At 42.1% G+C, this 17,581-nt stretch overlaps 1 protein-coding gene across 1 annotated transcript in view; it reads right to left on the bottom strand.

Moving 5' to 3' along the window:
• The window catches only part of NMT2 (N-myristoyltransferase 2), a 42,258-nt gene extending 24,677 nt beyond the window's left edge, over positions 1–17,581 (bottom strand). Inside the window, 4 exon segments of the mRNA XM_027776233.1 lie at positions 3,791–3,935; positions 9,004–9,102; positions 9,450–9,585; positions 17,397–17,581. Of these exon segments, the coding sequence (XP_027632034.1) occupies positions 3,791–3,935; positions 9,004–9,102; positions 9,450–9,585; positions 17,397–17,581 (565 nt within the window).

The raw sequence follows: 17,581 nt of genomic DNA, 5'->3' as shown, positions 1-17,581 counted from the left end.
GGGATTGGGGCCACATGCCCATGCGCCAAGGGTTGGGTTTTTTTTTTTTTTAAAAGAATTATTTTATTTAAGTTTATTTATGTATTTGTTTCTTTTAATTTGTCCAGAGGGGGACAGAGAGAGAGAGAGAGAGAGAGAGAGAGACAGAGAAAGTGAGAAAGCAAGTCGCCAGGTCCGGGACTCGAACCATGGTTCGCCATGTGGGAGTCCAGTGCCCTGAACAGCTATTCTCTCTGTTAGGGCCTCAGTGTGAGTTTTAAGCCACTGGGTCCCGGACTTGAACATGGCCAACTATGTGGGAGTCAAGTGATATAACTATTACGCCACCTGCTGGCTCCAGGGCCCATGATTTTAGCAGTACACTGATTTCATCTAAGATGTAAAAAGGCACACTATGCATTAATATAATTTAGTAAAAAAATGATATTATTACAGGTACTTGTGAGCTGAAACAGGAAAGCTAGGCAGTGGTATGAAATAAATGCTATTTGAACAATTTTAAAAAAGGAGGTTATCTTCTGTTTTCCAATGATGAAGATGACGTGATGGAATATCAGTGGTTTCTGTATCAACTCTAGGCTGCAGATTTATCAGACAGCACCACTGTTTTTTTTTTTTATTATTTTTAAAATTGAACTTTATTTTTATTTAGTTAGTTTAATTTGGCTAGAGAGGGACAGAATGAGAGAGAGATAGAGGGAAAGTGAGAAAGCAAGCCACCAGGTCTGGGACTCGAACCATGGTCAGCCACATAGGAGTCCAGTGCCCTTAACTACCACACCACCTGCTGGCCCCCAGACAGCACCACTGTAAGCACATGCTCGATGACAGCCTGGGAGATGTTTCCCTTTTACATCACATTTCCACAAACTGCAGAGAGGAGGACTGCAGTGACTTCTGACCTCTCCTGGCAAAATGCAAAATTAATTTCAAGACTGGTTACTTCTCTTCCTCTGTCCTGCTGGCATCACAGTCCACACCATCAGTCTCTAATTTCCACGAAGATGCCTCTTTCTAATTGGATCTCCAAAGAGCTTCCCAGTACAGTCAGAACAAAAACAAGGCCCTTTACCAAGGCTGCTGCCGACACTGCCGACACTGCTACCATCCTCGCCACCACCCTCACATGCTCCCTGCCCTGCTCCCAGTGCTCCAGCCACACTGACCTACCTCAGGTCTTGCCCAGCTCAGGGCCTCACTGGCACCTTTTCTCTGAGCAAGGCCCTGTCCTCTGGCTTTCACATGACTGGCCCTCAGGGACTTCTGATAGAAGCTTATACACGGAGGCTAGATGGTGACACACACAGCACTAACCCAACTGGATACACGGGGGAAGGTCCTGTGTCCATGTTCTGGGGCCTGCCAGGGCACACCAGGCACACGAGTGCCCACGATCCAAGCTAGTTGAACCGGGGAGTGCATTGCAGTAGGAAGACCATGTTGGGAATGTCTAGCTGTCTTCCATAAAATATATAAATAAGTAAGTGCCCCATCCAAAAAAAAGAAAGAAAGAAAGAAAAGCTTACGTGTCACTTTCTCATAGCATCTCTCCCTGAGAAAGCGTCTTCCTATCTAAGGTACGTCCTTCTACGCCCCTACCTGGCTGCCATCTGTCCTACTTTTCACCACTCTTTCTACAGTAGGCACCCCAAACTGTGCCTGGTATTAGCAACAGACACTCAATATACAGCTGCACAGTGAAGGATCTGTGGGCCCCGGCTCTTTCCATCCCAGGACCTTTCTGCAAGTAGAAGTCATAGGGTTTGGACTGGTCCAGGCCCTCGGGTCTAATCCTTAATTTGGTTACTCTGACCTCATCTCCATGGGAATCCCGTAGGCTCCTCACATCAGACTAGGGGCCACATATCCAGTGCTCTCATAGGTCCCTATGACTGTGGCTAAGGGTTTGACTCTCAGATAAGAATCATGGGACAACCTCAGGCCAGCACCTCCCAATGCCTGGGTGCGCTGGGATTAAACTGGAACACCCTCTGGATGGAGAGAAATGGAGAAGCAGAGTCTCTCAGACTTCCTAATGTTCTGACTGCAGGTCATCTCTCCCACCCACTTGGCTCTCTGCCTGCTGTGGCCTCTGACTAAACTGAGGCGCACATTGAGAATTCCGGGAACTGAAAAATCATGCAAGAATTTAGGGAAATGGGTAAAGTACTGGGAGCCCCTGGGCTGTCTTCCCAGAGGGGTCCCCGGGGGTTAAGGGCCGGCTGGCAGTGGTTGTCTTCCCCAGGAGGTGGGCAGCAGCTCACTTAGCAACATTCAGCTAAACCCGATACACTTAGATCAATACTTCTGGATGCCTCCCGCCAGTGGTTACCCATTCAGTGTCATTTGAAAACTCTGTAAGTTCAGGCCCGCAGGTGGTGTGGTGGTTAGGGGCACTGGACTCCCACATGGCCAACCACAGTTCGAGTCCCAGACCTGGTGGCTTGTTTTCTTTTTTCTTGAGAGGTTTTTGCTATAGGGTGTGTGCACTCACCAGAAAGACAGACAGAGAGAGATAGAAAGCAAGAAATTACCCCCCAGGGGGATGGCCATGCCACAATCCCTTCTCCTCCATTCTCCTCTGGGATCTTGGGCACGCATGCACTGGCGTGAGTTTAAGCCACCAGGTCTGGGACTTGAACCGTGGTCAACTACATGGGAGTTCAGCAGCATAGCCATTACACTAACTACTAGTCCCACGGCTTGTTTTCTCACCCGCCCCTCACTCTGTCCCTATCTGGCCAAATTAAAAAATAAATAAGTAAAGTCAAATAAATTAAAACAAAACAAAAACCCTGTAAGTTCATTCTAGAGAATCTTCCTAAATACTTTTCAAAAGCCTGAAAAGAACAAGAGAAGCCAGGATAACTTCATACTTCTTTCTTCACATTCAGAAGCTCATTATTTTTACTCTGTTTGGGGTGGGTGTGGGTGGGCTAGGAGTAGTAGCTTTTAAAAAGTTGGAGGGGGCGGGGTTGTGGCACAGCAGTAGACCACAATGCTCTGCAAGGATGATCCACATGGGAAGATTCTGAGTTCGCACCCAGAGACCTCCCTGAGTACACAGGGCACACACCCAGGGCTGTTTGAGGCTGAGGGTGGATCACAGCAACAAGGCCCTGTTGGGTCATTTACAGAGACAGGAATTAGACTAAAATTTATGTTATTGAAAGCCAGTGTTGGGACCAGCATATGGCATAATGGCTATGTTGCTAGACTCCCATGTAGTCAACTGCAGTTCTAGTCCTGGGCCCAGTGGCTTAAAACTCACTCTAGGCACATGTGCATGTGTGTGCCCAAAATCCCGAGAAGAGAATGGAGGAGAAGTGATTGTGGCATGGCCATCCTCCGGGGGAGGGGGGTGATTTCTCGCTTTCTGTCTGTCTGCCTCTGTCTCTCAGACAAGTGTATGCACCCCCATAGAAAAAATCTCTCTAAAAAAAAAAAAAAGCCAGTGTCATTCACAATATTGTAAGAAAAATATTATTTTTATATACCTTTTGAATCTGTGGTAGGAAACAAATGATATATGTGAACTAAAGTCTCTTTTGTGTTTTTTAAAGTGATTTTTAAAAATCCATTCTCGAGAATGTGAGCATACATAAGAGAAAGAAAAGAAAGTGTGTATGCATGTGTGAGAGAGAAGCACCCTCACAGGGCTCGGTCACTCTGTGAACATCTCCCTTCAATTCTCCGGCTCCCAGGACCCTGAATATGTGCACCGGCTCCTGGTGTCTTTTGCATTTTTTGGTTGTTTTAATCCATTTTTGTCTTTAAAAGAAGTGCTTACTTAGTTTGGGTACCGGCTGTGTGTCCCAAAACTGGTATCTGTGTTTCACAGCCTCGTCAATGTTCCTGGCCGGGCCCTGGCACGCCGATAACAGCTCCATTGCTCTTTGGATATCCTGCAACTTCTGCATCGGGACGGTGGGATTCTGTAACAGTGAAGACACAGAAACAGAGATGAGGAAGCTGCTGCTGCTCTTGAACCTGGGGCAGGTGCGCTTGTTCAGCTTTGGAGATTACGATACCTTAAACCTAACAACCCTCCTCTAAGCTAGCCAAGGCACAAGGCTCAAGCATCTTAACACTTGCTGAAATACAAGCAAGCACAACACTGCTATCATTTTAATAGGGCTCTGGCAGTAGGGAAAAATCTAAAGTAATCGAAGCACCCTCTGATTCAGGTTCCCACCCATCTGTAAATGATCCCCCATCATGACTCCTCTGGGAGAAGCCAGAAGGAGTGACATGCCACACATGCATCACTGTCATACAGCAGCCAGGGAGCCGGGAGCCTTGTTGCACTGCTAGGGTTAATGCTCTGCAGTAGCGATGCAGTGACAAAGAAAATAACTTCTAGAACAGAAACTAGGCAGACAAGGGAAATCTCAGTTTGTTAAAAAGAAGAAAAAGAAAAAGAAAAAAGAAATCTCAACTTAGTGCTGAGCTGGAAAGGAAATGATCAGGAAGGGAGACCTCTCACCAGGCCCCTTCCTCCTAGACTGCAGCCTGTCCTTCTCCTCATGCTGATGCTCCTCTAGAGACAGGCCCTTTGACCAGAGAGATGAGCAGCTTCCTCTGCAAATTCAGACCCCTGCCAACCATCGCCTGTTTTCCTCAACCAAGCACTGGAAACCAATCTCCTTTTTAGGTAAAACATATTCAGTCTATAACATGGCAAGTCTTTAAATCCCAAAGTTTCTCTCCCAAAGCCAATATTATTATCAGAGACTCCTCAGCTCTCCCTTTTTTAAAAAAAAAATTCTCAAACAACCTAACCATAAATGGAACATGATACTCTACTTGGAGAGAGAGGACAGTGCCTAAAAAGAAATATGTAAATTGCTAACTTTTTTCAACTTGCAAAATAACTAAGAAGTTTTAACATTTTGATAGCACACAAGGAATTATCCTTTGTTGTGATTAGAAGTGGTTAGAAGGATTCCAGAGCCCTGTGTGTTTGTTTTTAAAGTGGGTTTTTTTTTTCTTTTGCCATAGGATATGTGTACTCACTAAAGAAACAGAGAGAGGGAAAGTGAGAAATCACCTCACAGGGGGATGGCCACGCCGCAGTACCTTAACCATCATGCCACCTCCTGGCCCCAGAGCCCTGTGGTTTTGCTGAACATCAACACACCATGGACACACAAGAAAGGCATGATCAACCTTAGTCGTTTATAAATAGTAACTTTGGATTTCTGCTCAACTTTGAATCAGAAATCTGTGGTCTGGAACAAATTATTGTTGGGAGGCTTACCCACCTGACACAGAACAGGGTTTAGTTAACATGGATCAGTTGGGAATGCTTCTTTCTTTCTTTCTTTCATTCTTTTCTTTTTCGAAGAGGTTTTGTTTGTTTGTTTGTTTTTTTGTTTGTTTTTCTTATTGGGCGAGTATGCTCACCGGAAAGACAGAGAGATACAGAGAGACAGAAAGTGAGAAATCACCCCCAGGGGGGATGGCCACGCCGCAATCCCTTCTCCTCCATTCTCCTCTTGAGATCTTGGGCACTCACACACATGTGCCCAGCGTGAGTTTAAGCTACTGGGTCTGGGACTTGAACTGCGGTTGACTACGTGGGAGTCCAGTGACATAGCCATTATGCTAACTGCTGGTCCCGGGATGTTTCTTGATAGTAAAATGATTCCAGAAGACCAAGTCCTTCAATCTAACTGGAAGTCAGTTAAAAGCTTAATGTCTCTACTCAGAAGTCTAACAGCACAACCCAGGCTTGCCACAGTATTTTGTAATAAGCGGTTTATCTTCCATTCTGATTGAGATCAAAATCATAGGGGTCATATCTTAGTGACACACACAAATCTATCAAAACATTGTTCCTGTCCTAATTTATTATATTTTTAGATTATTTCTTTTGAGCAACCAACATTAATATTAACTGATTTAGGGGCCAGCAAGTGGTGTGGTGGTTAAGACACTGAATTCCCACATGGTGAACTGTGGGTCAAGTCCCAGACCTGGCGGCCTGCTTTCTCACTTTCCCTTTCTCTCTCTTGCTAGTCAAAATAAAAAATAAATAATAATAACAAATAAAATCAAATAAATAATTTTTTAAAAAGTAACTAATCTATTGGGGCCATGCAAGTGGCATGATGGTTAAAGGCATTGGACTCCCACATGGCTGACCACGGTGCAAGTCCCAGACCTGGTGACTTGCTTTCTCACTTTCCCTCTCTTTCTCTGTCTCTCTCTGATCAAGCTGGAAAATAGTAATAATAAATAAAGTTAAATAAAAATAATTCTTTAAAAAGGGGGGGGAGCAGCAGGTAGTGTGGTGGCTTAGGGTGCTGGACTCCCACAAAGCCAACTGTGGTTCAAGTCCTGGACCTGGAGAATTGCTTTCTCACTTTCTCTCTGTCCCTCTCTGGTCAAATTTAAATAAATAAATAAGACTAAATAAAATAGTTCTTAAAAAAAAAAAAAGTAACTAATTTCTAGCAAAACTAAATTGGCATCCATAGGAACCCCCAACAACACAATCTACTAGGAGTCCTAACTGAAATTGAAGTCACAGCATATTTCAACCAATAGTGCTTGAACATGCATCAGGTTAGCTTAAAAAGGCAAAATAAATCCCAGCCTTAGAAAAATATATCTACAGTGTCAACACTTAATTTGTCATGGTAATTTTTTTTCCTGGCATTTGAGTTAAATTTCCTAAGACTAATACATCAAATTCAAACTATTTTGTAACAAACAGGACCAGCATCTTTGTTCCAAAGGCACCAATGACCTCTCAGTTGCATGAAGGAAGCCTCAGTGTGGCTTCCACTCTACATACTTAACCTCGTTGGGTTGATCAGCTCTCTCTACACCTAATGACCATTCATGAAATATTTACATTCCAGTGCTCACTATTTAAATGCTTTCTGAAAAGAGATTTGGAAACGCATAATTTTCCAATCCATGATAACAAAGCAGTATGGAAAACTCAGCTATGATAAATTCTTAAACCTCTCCATTCACCTTCCATAGTAGCACCACCCAGGAGAAATGAATCAGTATCGGGCCAGGTGAGGGACAGTGTCAGCCCTGCAGTAACTGCCCACTTGTATACTCCTGTGTAAGACGCAGAGCTTGCTCAGCGCTGTTCAACATCTGCTCCTCATGAACTATGCGGGGTCTTTAAGAAGTTCATGGAAAATACATATTATAAAAAAACTATCCACAGAGTTCAAAAGTTCTCTGTACCATAATAAACTTGCATGTAATTCCATTTATCCATGAACTGTTTAAAGTCCTCTTGTATTCTTTTTTTAAAGAGGTTTTTGCCTTAGGGAATGAGTGCATGCTGGAGAGACAGACAGAGACAGTGAGAGGGAAAGTGAGGATTCACCCACACCTCAATCTCTCCTCCTCCATTCTCCTCTTGGGATCTTGGGAATGCATGCACATACGCCTGGCATGACTTTTAAGCTACTGGGTCTGGGACTCGAACCATGGTTGCCCATGTGGGAGTCCAGCGACATAACTGCTATGCCATCTGCTGGCCCCTCAACTAATACTCTTTACCCACTACTTCCCAAGCTTTATAACTTGGAAAAAATATCCAAATCCTTTACTATAAGAAATCCATAAGAATTCAGAGACATAACACTTTTATTTTGGTTCTTGAGTAGAGATGAGAATATTCTCTAAATGTGGTCCACTGTAATTTACAGTGCTATCTAGAGCTGGCATAAGTTTAAGGAAAGAGAGGCTCAGTTTAAAAATATGCAACAAGAAAAGCCCACATTAAAACTGTTGACATGTTCTTTGTTTTAAAAAATAAAAAAAAAAAGAAAGAAAATAAAAGAAATGATCTACCATATAATGCTAATAGTTCCCCTGCCTTGGTTGGCTCTAGTTTCTTATAAGTGAGCGAGGGCGGTAGGGGAGGGCTCAAAATCACCATGGCTAAGGGGCTGCAGAGAAGCTGATGGCAGCGGTCCAAGCAACGCGGAGATCCCACAACTGCAGGTAGGTGATGCTGTGCTTATCTCACGAAGCCACATTTAGAAATGGGAAAATAATCTGCAAGCTTATGATGGAATCCTTCTGTGCGTTACCTTGGAAATTCTGTCCAGAGGATAGACTGTTACCTGAAAACCAAGTTGGAAAGCCAGGGAGGAAGACTGTACTTTCTTCTCACCCTACAAAGTCAGTCAGGGAAAAACTGGGGCAAGAAATTTCCCTTCTCCCTGGTCCCTTTGTGGTAACAGATAACAAAGATGTCAATAAAACTACCAGCAAGACTCACTTCATGTAATAGAATACAGAGTTTGTATGAGGATAACAATCTTTTAACTCATAACATTTGCATAATGATAACAACTGCCAAGTAGACAGCATTTATGGTAGAATGACTCTTTAATAAAAATGATCTGATTTTAGGTTCACAACAGGCCCAAGCTGGGGAAAAGCATTCATCATTCCCATTTTACGGAAAAGGGACAGGCTTCAGAAGGGCAGTGCCTTGGGCAAAGGCACACAGCTCTCGAGCAATGGTGCCAGGTTCAAGCTCAAGGTCTCCCAGGTCACCTTGAGCTGTTCCACGACACCATGCACAGATCAGGGTAATTTATTTGCAGCTACAACCATCAAAATCATCTCTACTCCACTGTATTTCTATTGAGTTGATAGAAAAGTCATGACACATTTTTGCACAGAAAAATATGTCATGACTTTCCCAATGACCCAATAATTCTACACCTTTTGCTGTGAGTCACTTGCATCAAGAGAGCTTTATGCTTGCCAGGAGCCCAGCACACAAGGGCCCTGTTCTCAGCCAGGACGACTGGGGTAACCATGACCTGTACCACCAGATGCCCACAACACACAAACATCCCTCCACCAACACAGGGCCCAGCTGGCCAAATTCTGGTTTGGTCCAAAATGGGTGTTTCTTCTGAGAGCATGGTTGGAGTTATTTCCCACTCTCAGCAATAGAATGAAGAATGGCCACTGAAGACTGGTCTGATTCAAAGTCAATGTAAGACTTACCCATGGCCGCTCCCGCTGAAATCTGCTGCCAGATGCTGTTGTGCTATTCAGGTAATTAGACAGACACCCAGAGAAATTAAAACGTGAATATCTGCTGAACTAAAATAATCAAATAGTAAGTGTAGCTAAAAAAAACCCAAAAAACAAAAAAACAAACTCACACTGAGACTTTCTTCTCTAACTACAACCTAAGACTCATTGACTGAGAAGGGAAATTACAGTAGGTAACCACAAACACACAAAACCACAGTGTGTTCCTTTTACCTTCAAGGGCGCCAAAGTCAGTTTCAAGGAGGTGGTAAACACCCTCCTGTTCTAGTGCCATGCAACACACAGTCACAACAAAACCTTAAGGACACACCTGACCCAACAGGACACTAAACTGTATAAGCCCACACTCGTCTGCGGGAGGAACCACCAAGGTGAAAATAAAACAGGGCTCTCACTTTTGAAGGCTGATGAATTTTAATCTCCTGGGAATCAGACGCAGAATCTGACTTGGTGCCTCCAGAATTTGGTTTCTCCTTTTTTCTCTTCTGTTTCTTCTTTTTCTTTTTGGCTCCCAAATCCCCTCCGGGACTTCTGTAGGAAACAGAAAAAGGGTTAAACAAATCAAAAAGAAGTCATTGTATAAAATGAAATTGCCTAAAATGAACCATTTAGGAAAATCACCCTAGACACAGTGGACGATAGCTATGCAAGGATTTAAGTGGGAAATGAAAGGTAGTCAGATTAAGAGGTTAACAGATGACGCAGAACATCAGCCCACAGTCCCTCAGACTGTAGGGGCTTAAATGTTACTTAAGTTGGAAAATAGAGATAAGCCTCACTTTGTAACTGAAACAAATAGCTTCCATGATTATCTGCGCCCTACTCATCTACCCTTTTTAGTCAGTCTTTTAGGGGAGACACAACCAGTGTATAAATTCCATTTGGGGCCCAACCACGGTGGTACAAGCAGGAGGCTGCCACTGTGCAATGGCCAAGCCTGCACAAGAGGCCTGGGTTCCATTCTCAGCCAAATCCAAACAGATTAACCACAGTGGCATGCACCTGTGGTGCTGGGTAGCTGGGAGGCTGAGCAGGAGGACTGGGATGTGGTGACACGGTTAGATTCTGTCAAAAATACTTCTCTTGGGGGCCAGTAGGTAGTGTGGTGGCTAAGGCACTGGATTTCCACATAGTCGACCACGATTTAAATCCTGGACCCAGCGGATTGAAATCACTCCAGGTGCATGTGTACATGTGCCCAAAATCCCAGGAGGAGAATGGAAGAAAAGGAATTGCAGCATGGCCATCTTCCTGGGGAATTGAGGGGTGACATACTTTCTCTCTCTCTCTGTGTCTCTCTCTGGAGGGCACATGCACCCTATGACAAAGCCTAAAAACAAAAACAAAACTCTCTCACTTTCTCTCCTCCTCTCTTTCCCCCTCCCATGTATGCCTCTTTCTCTCAAATACCAAAAAACAATTCCATTATAAGTATCTCTTGGGTATAACAAACCACTAATCATGAAGCAACAGAATTAGAGAAACTGCTTTTCTGCAGAAGAGGAAATTTTTCCTGATAAGGATTTTTACAAGGAAAGCTAACAATAAAAAAACCCTAATAAAAAAAAAGTTAACTGGTCACACATTTTCGTTTGAAACCCTTCATATCTTCTAGCTGTTGTCTCTTGAAGTAGCAAAAGGAAAGCAAACAAACAAACAAAAAAACCCACACAAGGAGATTAAAATTTGCCATTTATTTGAACCCCATCTATCATAAAATTCTCACAAGGTAAATTAAAATTTAGAATCAGAGATTATTATTGCATTATTGCCCTATGTAAGAAAAAGAATGGAAACAATTCATTCCTGTCTACTATTCTAAATCAATCTGCTTGATGGATCCCTACCTATTTTATTTCTTGGATTTTTACCTAATTATCACATACATATTCATCATATGAGACTCAAATATCATTAATATGTATTAACAGCCTTATAACATTTTTCCTCAAAGGCAGCTGATAATTTTGCTGGTATGCACGTGTCCCACACTTACTTTCTTCCCTAGGCATGTCCTCATTTTCACTATGAGAAATTTTTATAAATTGAATTTCAAACATACTATATTAAAGGGGCCAGCAAATGGCACAGTGGTTAAGGTGATGGGCTCCAACATGACTGACTGTGGTTCGAGTTCCAGACCTGGCAGCTTGAAAATCATACCAGATGCAGGTGTATGCATGCTCAAAATCTCAAGAGAAGGAGAAGAGAGGATTGTGGCATGGCCATCTTCCCTGGGGGGTGATTTCTTGCTTTCTCTATCTCTGTCTGTCTCTCTGGTGAATACATACGTCCTGTAACAAAAAAAAAAAAAAAAAAAAAAAAAGAGGTAACAAAGGCAGATAATTTTCAGTGTATCTGAAAATTTTAAAAGATATCGCTCATTTAGAGACAGAATCTAGGTCCCTCTCCTTGGATATGGATGGGGTATGACTCATCTATAACCAGTAATTTACAGCAAAAGTATTCAGTTGTGACTTGTGGGGCTCAGTATGGAAAGGCCATGCAGCATCCTCTACCTGGCTCTCTAGAATGCTCTTGCAGTTTGCAAGACTCCCTGCTGGTGAGGACACATGTAGACACTCTGGTCTGAGTCAGTAGCATCAGTGGTCAGCCATGTAAGCCACTTAGATGTCCAGTCCAGGGGAGCCTTCAGGTGACCGCAAGTCCAGCCAAAACTGGAATGCGACCATTGAGACCCCAAGTGAAACCCCCTACCACTACTCTGCCAACTGTGTCCTTGTCAAACCCCTAACCCGCCTGATCTGTGGGCACAGTAAAATGCCTGTTAGTTTGTTACACAGCAAATAGTCACTGGAACACGAAGATATAATGGTGAACAAAGCAAAGGCCTGTCCTGTGGAGCTTACATTCTTAAGGCAATAGATAATACAGTGATGTGAAGCCTACAGGGAATTAAAGGAGACATCGCTTGCAAGTGTAGCCTACTGGCTGGAGCAGAGGAATCCGCTCATTACATAACTGGTATTGTTATTACACATTGAACTAGTCGTTTCCTCAGCCAGGAAGCCCTTATGTCCTTCATTTCCTCACTAATTGCTTGTCCTTCGAGATTCAGGCCAAGAGTCACATTCTCTGAGAAATTTCCTCACACCTCTCCGATTTGAATTAGGTGCTCCTAACTCAGTAATCCTGCTGTATTCTGAGCACCCTTCCCTTGAGCACGCAGAGCATGCTGTATACCTAACGACCGTCTCTGCTTTTCCCACCAGAGTGTCGGCTCCACAAGGATACCATGTCTTTTGTTTTTCTATAAGGTATGCGATAGACATTTACAGTGCCCACCAGTATTTCTGAACCTCCTCTCTGGTGAGTGCTGGGAAGTATTGTGACTGCCCCTTGAAGTTAGCCGTGGGCAGGTGTCACTTTAGCCAATGGAATCTGAGCAGTAGTGATGTGTCCCTTGCAGGTGACAGCATCTAACAGCATTATACTTTCTTTTTGCTCTCTCCTCCTCTCATGCCAAATCCACGCCCCTGAGTCAAAATGAGGCATCAGGAGATGATACCTCCCTTCTTCCAGAGGTCCCTGAGTGACTTGAATGAATATAGGCCCCTGCCTTCCCACGTGTGGGAAGTGTGGGTGGGAAATACACTTTCGTTGACTTAAGCAATGGAAGTGTAGGGTGGTTTTGTTCCACATCATAACTTAGAGATTCCTAGCTGACACAAAGTGGTAGTTGTTTCCTGGACATCTAGATTATAAAGGGACTCCTTTGCTCCCAATTTTTTTATGTAAGAAAGTAATACAATTTTTTTAATTAAAGCGAATAACTCAGTCATCTGTAAAGTTAAAATATGAAAGGTATGTTCCATAATTAGAGAAAATGGGGGCCAGATGGTGGCACAGTGGTAAACAGTACTACAGAGCTGACCTGTGTGAGAAGGTTCTGGGTGTCCATCCAGGGCCCTCCCTGTGTAGCTGGACACGTGAGTACCCCAGCTGGGGGCTGGCTGAAACTGGGGGTGGGTCATAGTATCAGGACCCTGTCAAGGGTGCTGTCTCTGTCACTCACTTATGAAAAAAATTAATAAATTTAAAAATAAACAGTCAGAAAAATAAGTAGCAAGAATTTGTGCTATAGATTTATATTTTGTCTTTCCTAACCCTAAAATAGAACACAGTGCTCATTTTGGGAGAAACATTAAGACCCTGTCAAGTGGTACCCTAGTGGTCCCAAAATAGTAATGTGTTCCCACCCCCAAATGAATAGTTTATTTTCATCAGTAGAATCAAACTTGTACTCATGATATTTATATTTAAAATCATCTGGTGGCTAAGGATGCCCATAAATATCTGCCTACAAATTGGGTTTAAACAAACATACGCCAGCCAGGTCCTGAAACTAGAATGCATTGTGCATGCAAATGTTTTTAGTGTAGTCTCTGATTTGGAAGGGAGTATTTTAGGCTTTCTTCTCAGTGTTCCTATGGCTGGCGTCTTGTAAAGTGGTGAAACTGCTGTACTGTTACCGTGTGACTTGTGTGTGTCTGTGTGTTACAGAAGAAATCTATTCATAAATGCACCCCTAAAATCTCTAATGCCTCACTCTGATAGATATCGATTAACAAATGCGTGCTGAATGAATGAATGAATGAATGAATTATCCTGGCTCTTGAAGTGGCTTCCATCATGTATTGCCAGGTGGTAAAGCCACAATTCTCCCTACCTTGATGGTAAATCCTACCGCAAACTACTGATATTATCAATTTTTGGTTTTCGTTTTTATTTACTTCTTCCACGAGAGAGGGAGAGACTGAATCAACAGTATCTTGATGCTCACTCTCCTCTCAGCCTCCAGCCAGCCTCACGCATGCCCAGCATACTCAAGGTCGTCTGTGGACTTGAACCAGGAACTTTGCCACGTGGGAATGCCTTGCAGAATGTCACGTTTTATCACTGTGCCACCATCTGGCCCTCGTTACCAAGTATGTATCGAATATGTACTCCATGTGCTCTGCATTGTGTGGGGTGCAGAGGAGGGTGGTGGCAACTGAAGTCCTCAAGGACATATCTTGGCTTTACAACCCAGAGAATGTCCCTCTCCTGCCTCTAAAGAGTTTTACTTGAACTGTTGCAGACTATGGCTTTTCTAGAAATTACTAGGAGCTCAGGACCTCACAGCTTTTTCATACAATCCACCCAGTTTAAAATACTTTCAAATTTCCAAGATGCTTTCTTTTCTTCTTTTTTTTCCCCTCTAGGTTTTTACTATAGGACATGTGCACTCACTGGAGCGACAGAAAGTGAGAAATCACCCCCAGAGAAGGATGACCATGCTATAATCCCTTCTCTCCTACTACCCTCCTGAGATTTTGGCATGCACACACACATACCCAGCATAACCCTCAAGCCACAGTTAGGTCTGGGACTCTTTTTTATTTGGAGAGGTTTTTGCTATAGGGCGCGTGCGTTCGCCAGACAGACAGAGACATAGAGAAAGAAAGCGAGAAATCACCCCCCAGGGGGGATGGTCACATCGCAATCCCTTCTTCTCCATTCTCCTCTCGGGATCTTGGGCACAAACGCACACGCACCCGGTGTGAGTTTAAGCCACCGGGTCCAGGACGCGAACTGCGGTCAACTACGTGGGAGTCCAGCGACATAGCCATTACGCTAACTGCTGGCTCCCGGGTCTGGGACTCTTAACTGCAATCAGCCACGTGGGAGTCCAATGCTTTAACTGCAATGCCACCTACTGGTGCCCCCAAAAAGCCTTCTTATAGAGGGATACTGAATGAGAGATTGTGGCTAGTAGGAATGCTTTGAAACAAATGCCTATCCAACTGAATGACAATATCTCTACCAATAAAGAATCCAGAAAGGCCTGTCTTGTGTAGATTAATCTTCTCTAAAGCAGATAAATTAAACAGACCCATGGCAACTGGAATGGAGATGCTAAAAAATAAAAGCACTGCATTATTTCACCAAAAATTCCTTAAATAAGTTTACATCACCTATTCTATGATTTATTTGTGCAATAAGGTTTTCCATTAATTACATTTCAGAAGTTAATTAATACTAATCACCTAAATCTCTTCCCCCTAACTATATACTACTAAAATTTTACTTTTTTAATTTCAGTATTACAGAGAAACTGTCATCATTTTTGTTAAGACTCATTTACTAATGTCTTTCTCTCTCTCTCTCTTTCTTTTCTGAACTTTAAAAATAAATTGACAGGGAGCTATAAAACTTGGCACTAAATTAGTCATCTCCTCCTCCAAAGTCCCAGATATATACTCCAAACTCTCAAACTTGCCAACCCTTGAGTGAGGAAGAGCTACTTTTTTCAGAAGCCCTAAGAAATTTGAATTTGTGAATAAGGACTGACAAGCACACCACCTTACACTGCTAGAATAACTATAATGAGAAAGAGAATAACAAGTGTTGGCAAAGGAGGTAGAGAAATTGGAACCTTCATACATTGCTGATAGGAACACCTGCTCTGGACTGTTATATAATGAGAAGGAAACTCCTATTGTCTTAAACATTCACATTAGAGTCTACTTATAGTAACTCAACCTATTCTAATTCTATTCTAGTACGTTCATTTGACCTCACTCTTCAAATGAACATACTAGAATAGAATTAGAATAGGGTGAATTGTGGTATATGCATTTCAAAGACAAGAAACCATTTTAGATTTTATAGGATATCACCAGGAGGACCACTCAGCTCCTCTCCACCGTGAAATAGATGAAATGTTAATAGTTTGATACTGTAATTATGTTACAAATATTTCTCCCTTGATTTCCGATTTTCTGTAAGAAATGGCAGAATTATAGTGATTATAATCTTATGTTCACACATTTTCTGAATTGTCTATAATAATCACAAAGCCTTTGCAACCAAAAAAATTAAAATACAAGAGTTCATGAATAGATAAACAGAGCAATTAAATACCATATCAGGAATAACCAGGAAATATATGAACCTGATATATGATAAAGATTACCTCACATATCAATAGTGAAAAAATGAACTTTTAAATAAATGTCACTAGAAAAACTAATTTTTTTTCTATATGGAGAAAAATAAAAATAGTTTGTTACTTTCTACAGTATACCCCCCTTAAAAAAAAATCCAAATAGGTGAAAGACCCAAGCCTGAAAAACAAAACCTTAAAACTGAAGGCAGTTAATTTTTGTCTGTCAGTTCACATATGTCCAGTGCCTAGAACAGTGGCATATAGGTGATGCTCAAATAAATATGTTAAATGAATAACTGAAGAATAAAACAATAACTTTGTAATATCAGTGAAGGGAAGAAGTTCTTAATCAAGGAAAGTACAAACCATAAGACAAAAGGAGGTAACTCTGACTACATCAAAGTTAAACAATTCATAAGAAAATGATTATAGACACAATTTTTAAAACTACAGAATGAGGCAAGATAGTTATAAAATATATAATACAAATGTAAAAAGCTCCTTTCCCTCTTCAGATTAAATCTTTAGTATAGTGTAGAGAGGCCACATAATATTCTGACTAGGACTGCTGGTTCTTTTTTGGGGAGGTTCTTTAAAAAATTATTTTATTTAATTTTATTTATGCATTCATTTCTTTTCATTTGACCATAGAGAGAGAAATAGACAGATAAAGGGAAAGTGAGAAAGCAAGACACCAGGTCCAGGACTCGAACCATTGTCGGCCATGTGGGAGTGTCCAGCACCTTAACTACCACACCACCTGCTGGTCCCAAGGACTGCTGGTTATTAGCTACAGTTTGACCACCCCGGTTTGCATCCTGGCTCCACAGCTTCCCAGCTGTGTGACTTTGAGTACATGAATAACCTCTCTGTGTTTTAGTTTCCAAAGCTGTATACAGTTTTCAATAAACAGTATTAAACAAATGGTGAGGATCAAATGACTTTATACATATAAGAATTGAGTATGATACCTGGCACATGGAAATCATTCAGTAATAGCTATTATTGATGACCCTGCTTTAATTTTCTTCATACAACTTATTGCTAGCTAAAATTGTACTAGTCATTTGTTTCCCTCCACTAGAACATAAGATCCATATAAACAGTTTTCACTATATTCCTAGCACCCGGAACAGTGTCTGACATATAAAAGGTCCCCAATAAATAACTGCTGCACAAATGAGAAATCAATTTTAAAAATCAATTTAAAAAAGATAAAAAGACTGACAGAGGAATGAGCTGAGATATATACAAATAAGTGCTTGACAGAAGAGGAAGCCCTTAACAGACAATAAACTTGTGAAAAGTACTCCATTTTTTCCACTGATTTGGCAAGTATTTTAAAGTCTAAAAATATCAGAAGAATGGGAGGAAGGAAACATTTACGTACCGCTGATAACATGTAACTGAAACAACCGTTTTGGGGAATAATCTGGCATTGTCGTCATTACCATCACCGTCACCATCATCATCATCATCACTACCATAGCCATCATCATCATGATCACCATCATCCTCATCATGATCACCATCACCCTCATCATGATCACTCATCACCACCATCATCCTCATCAT

The sequence above is a fragment of the Tupaia chinensis genome, unplaced genomic scaffold (assembly GCF_000334495.1).
Source record: "Tupaia chinensis unplaced genomic scaffold, TupChi_1.0 Scaffold000647_1, whole genome shotgun sequence".
Classification (NCBI taxonomy): Eukaryota; Metazoa; Chordata; class Mammalia; order Scandentia; family Tupaiidae; genus Tupaia; species Tupaia belangeri.
Note: the sequence above shows the minus strand (reverse complement) of the source record. Positions and strands in the feature narration are given on the sequence as shown.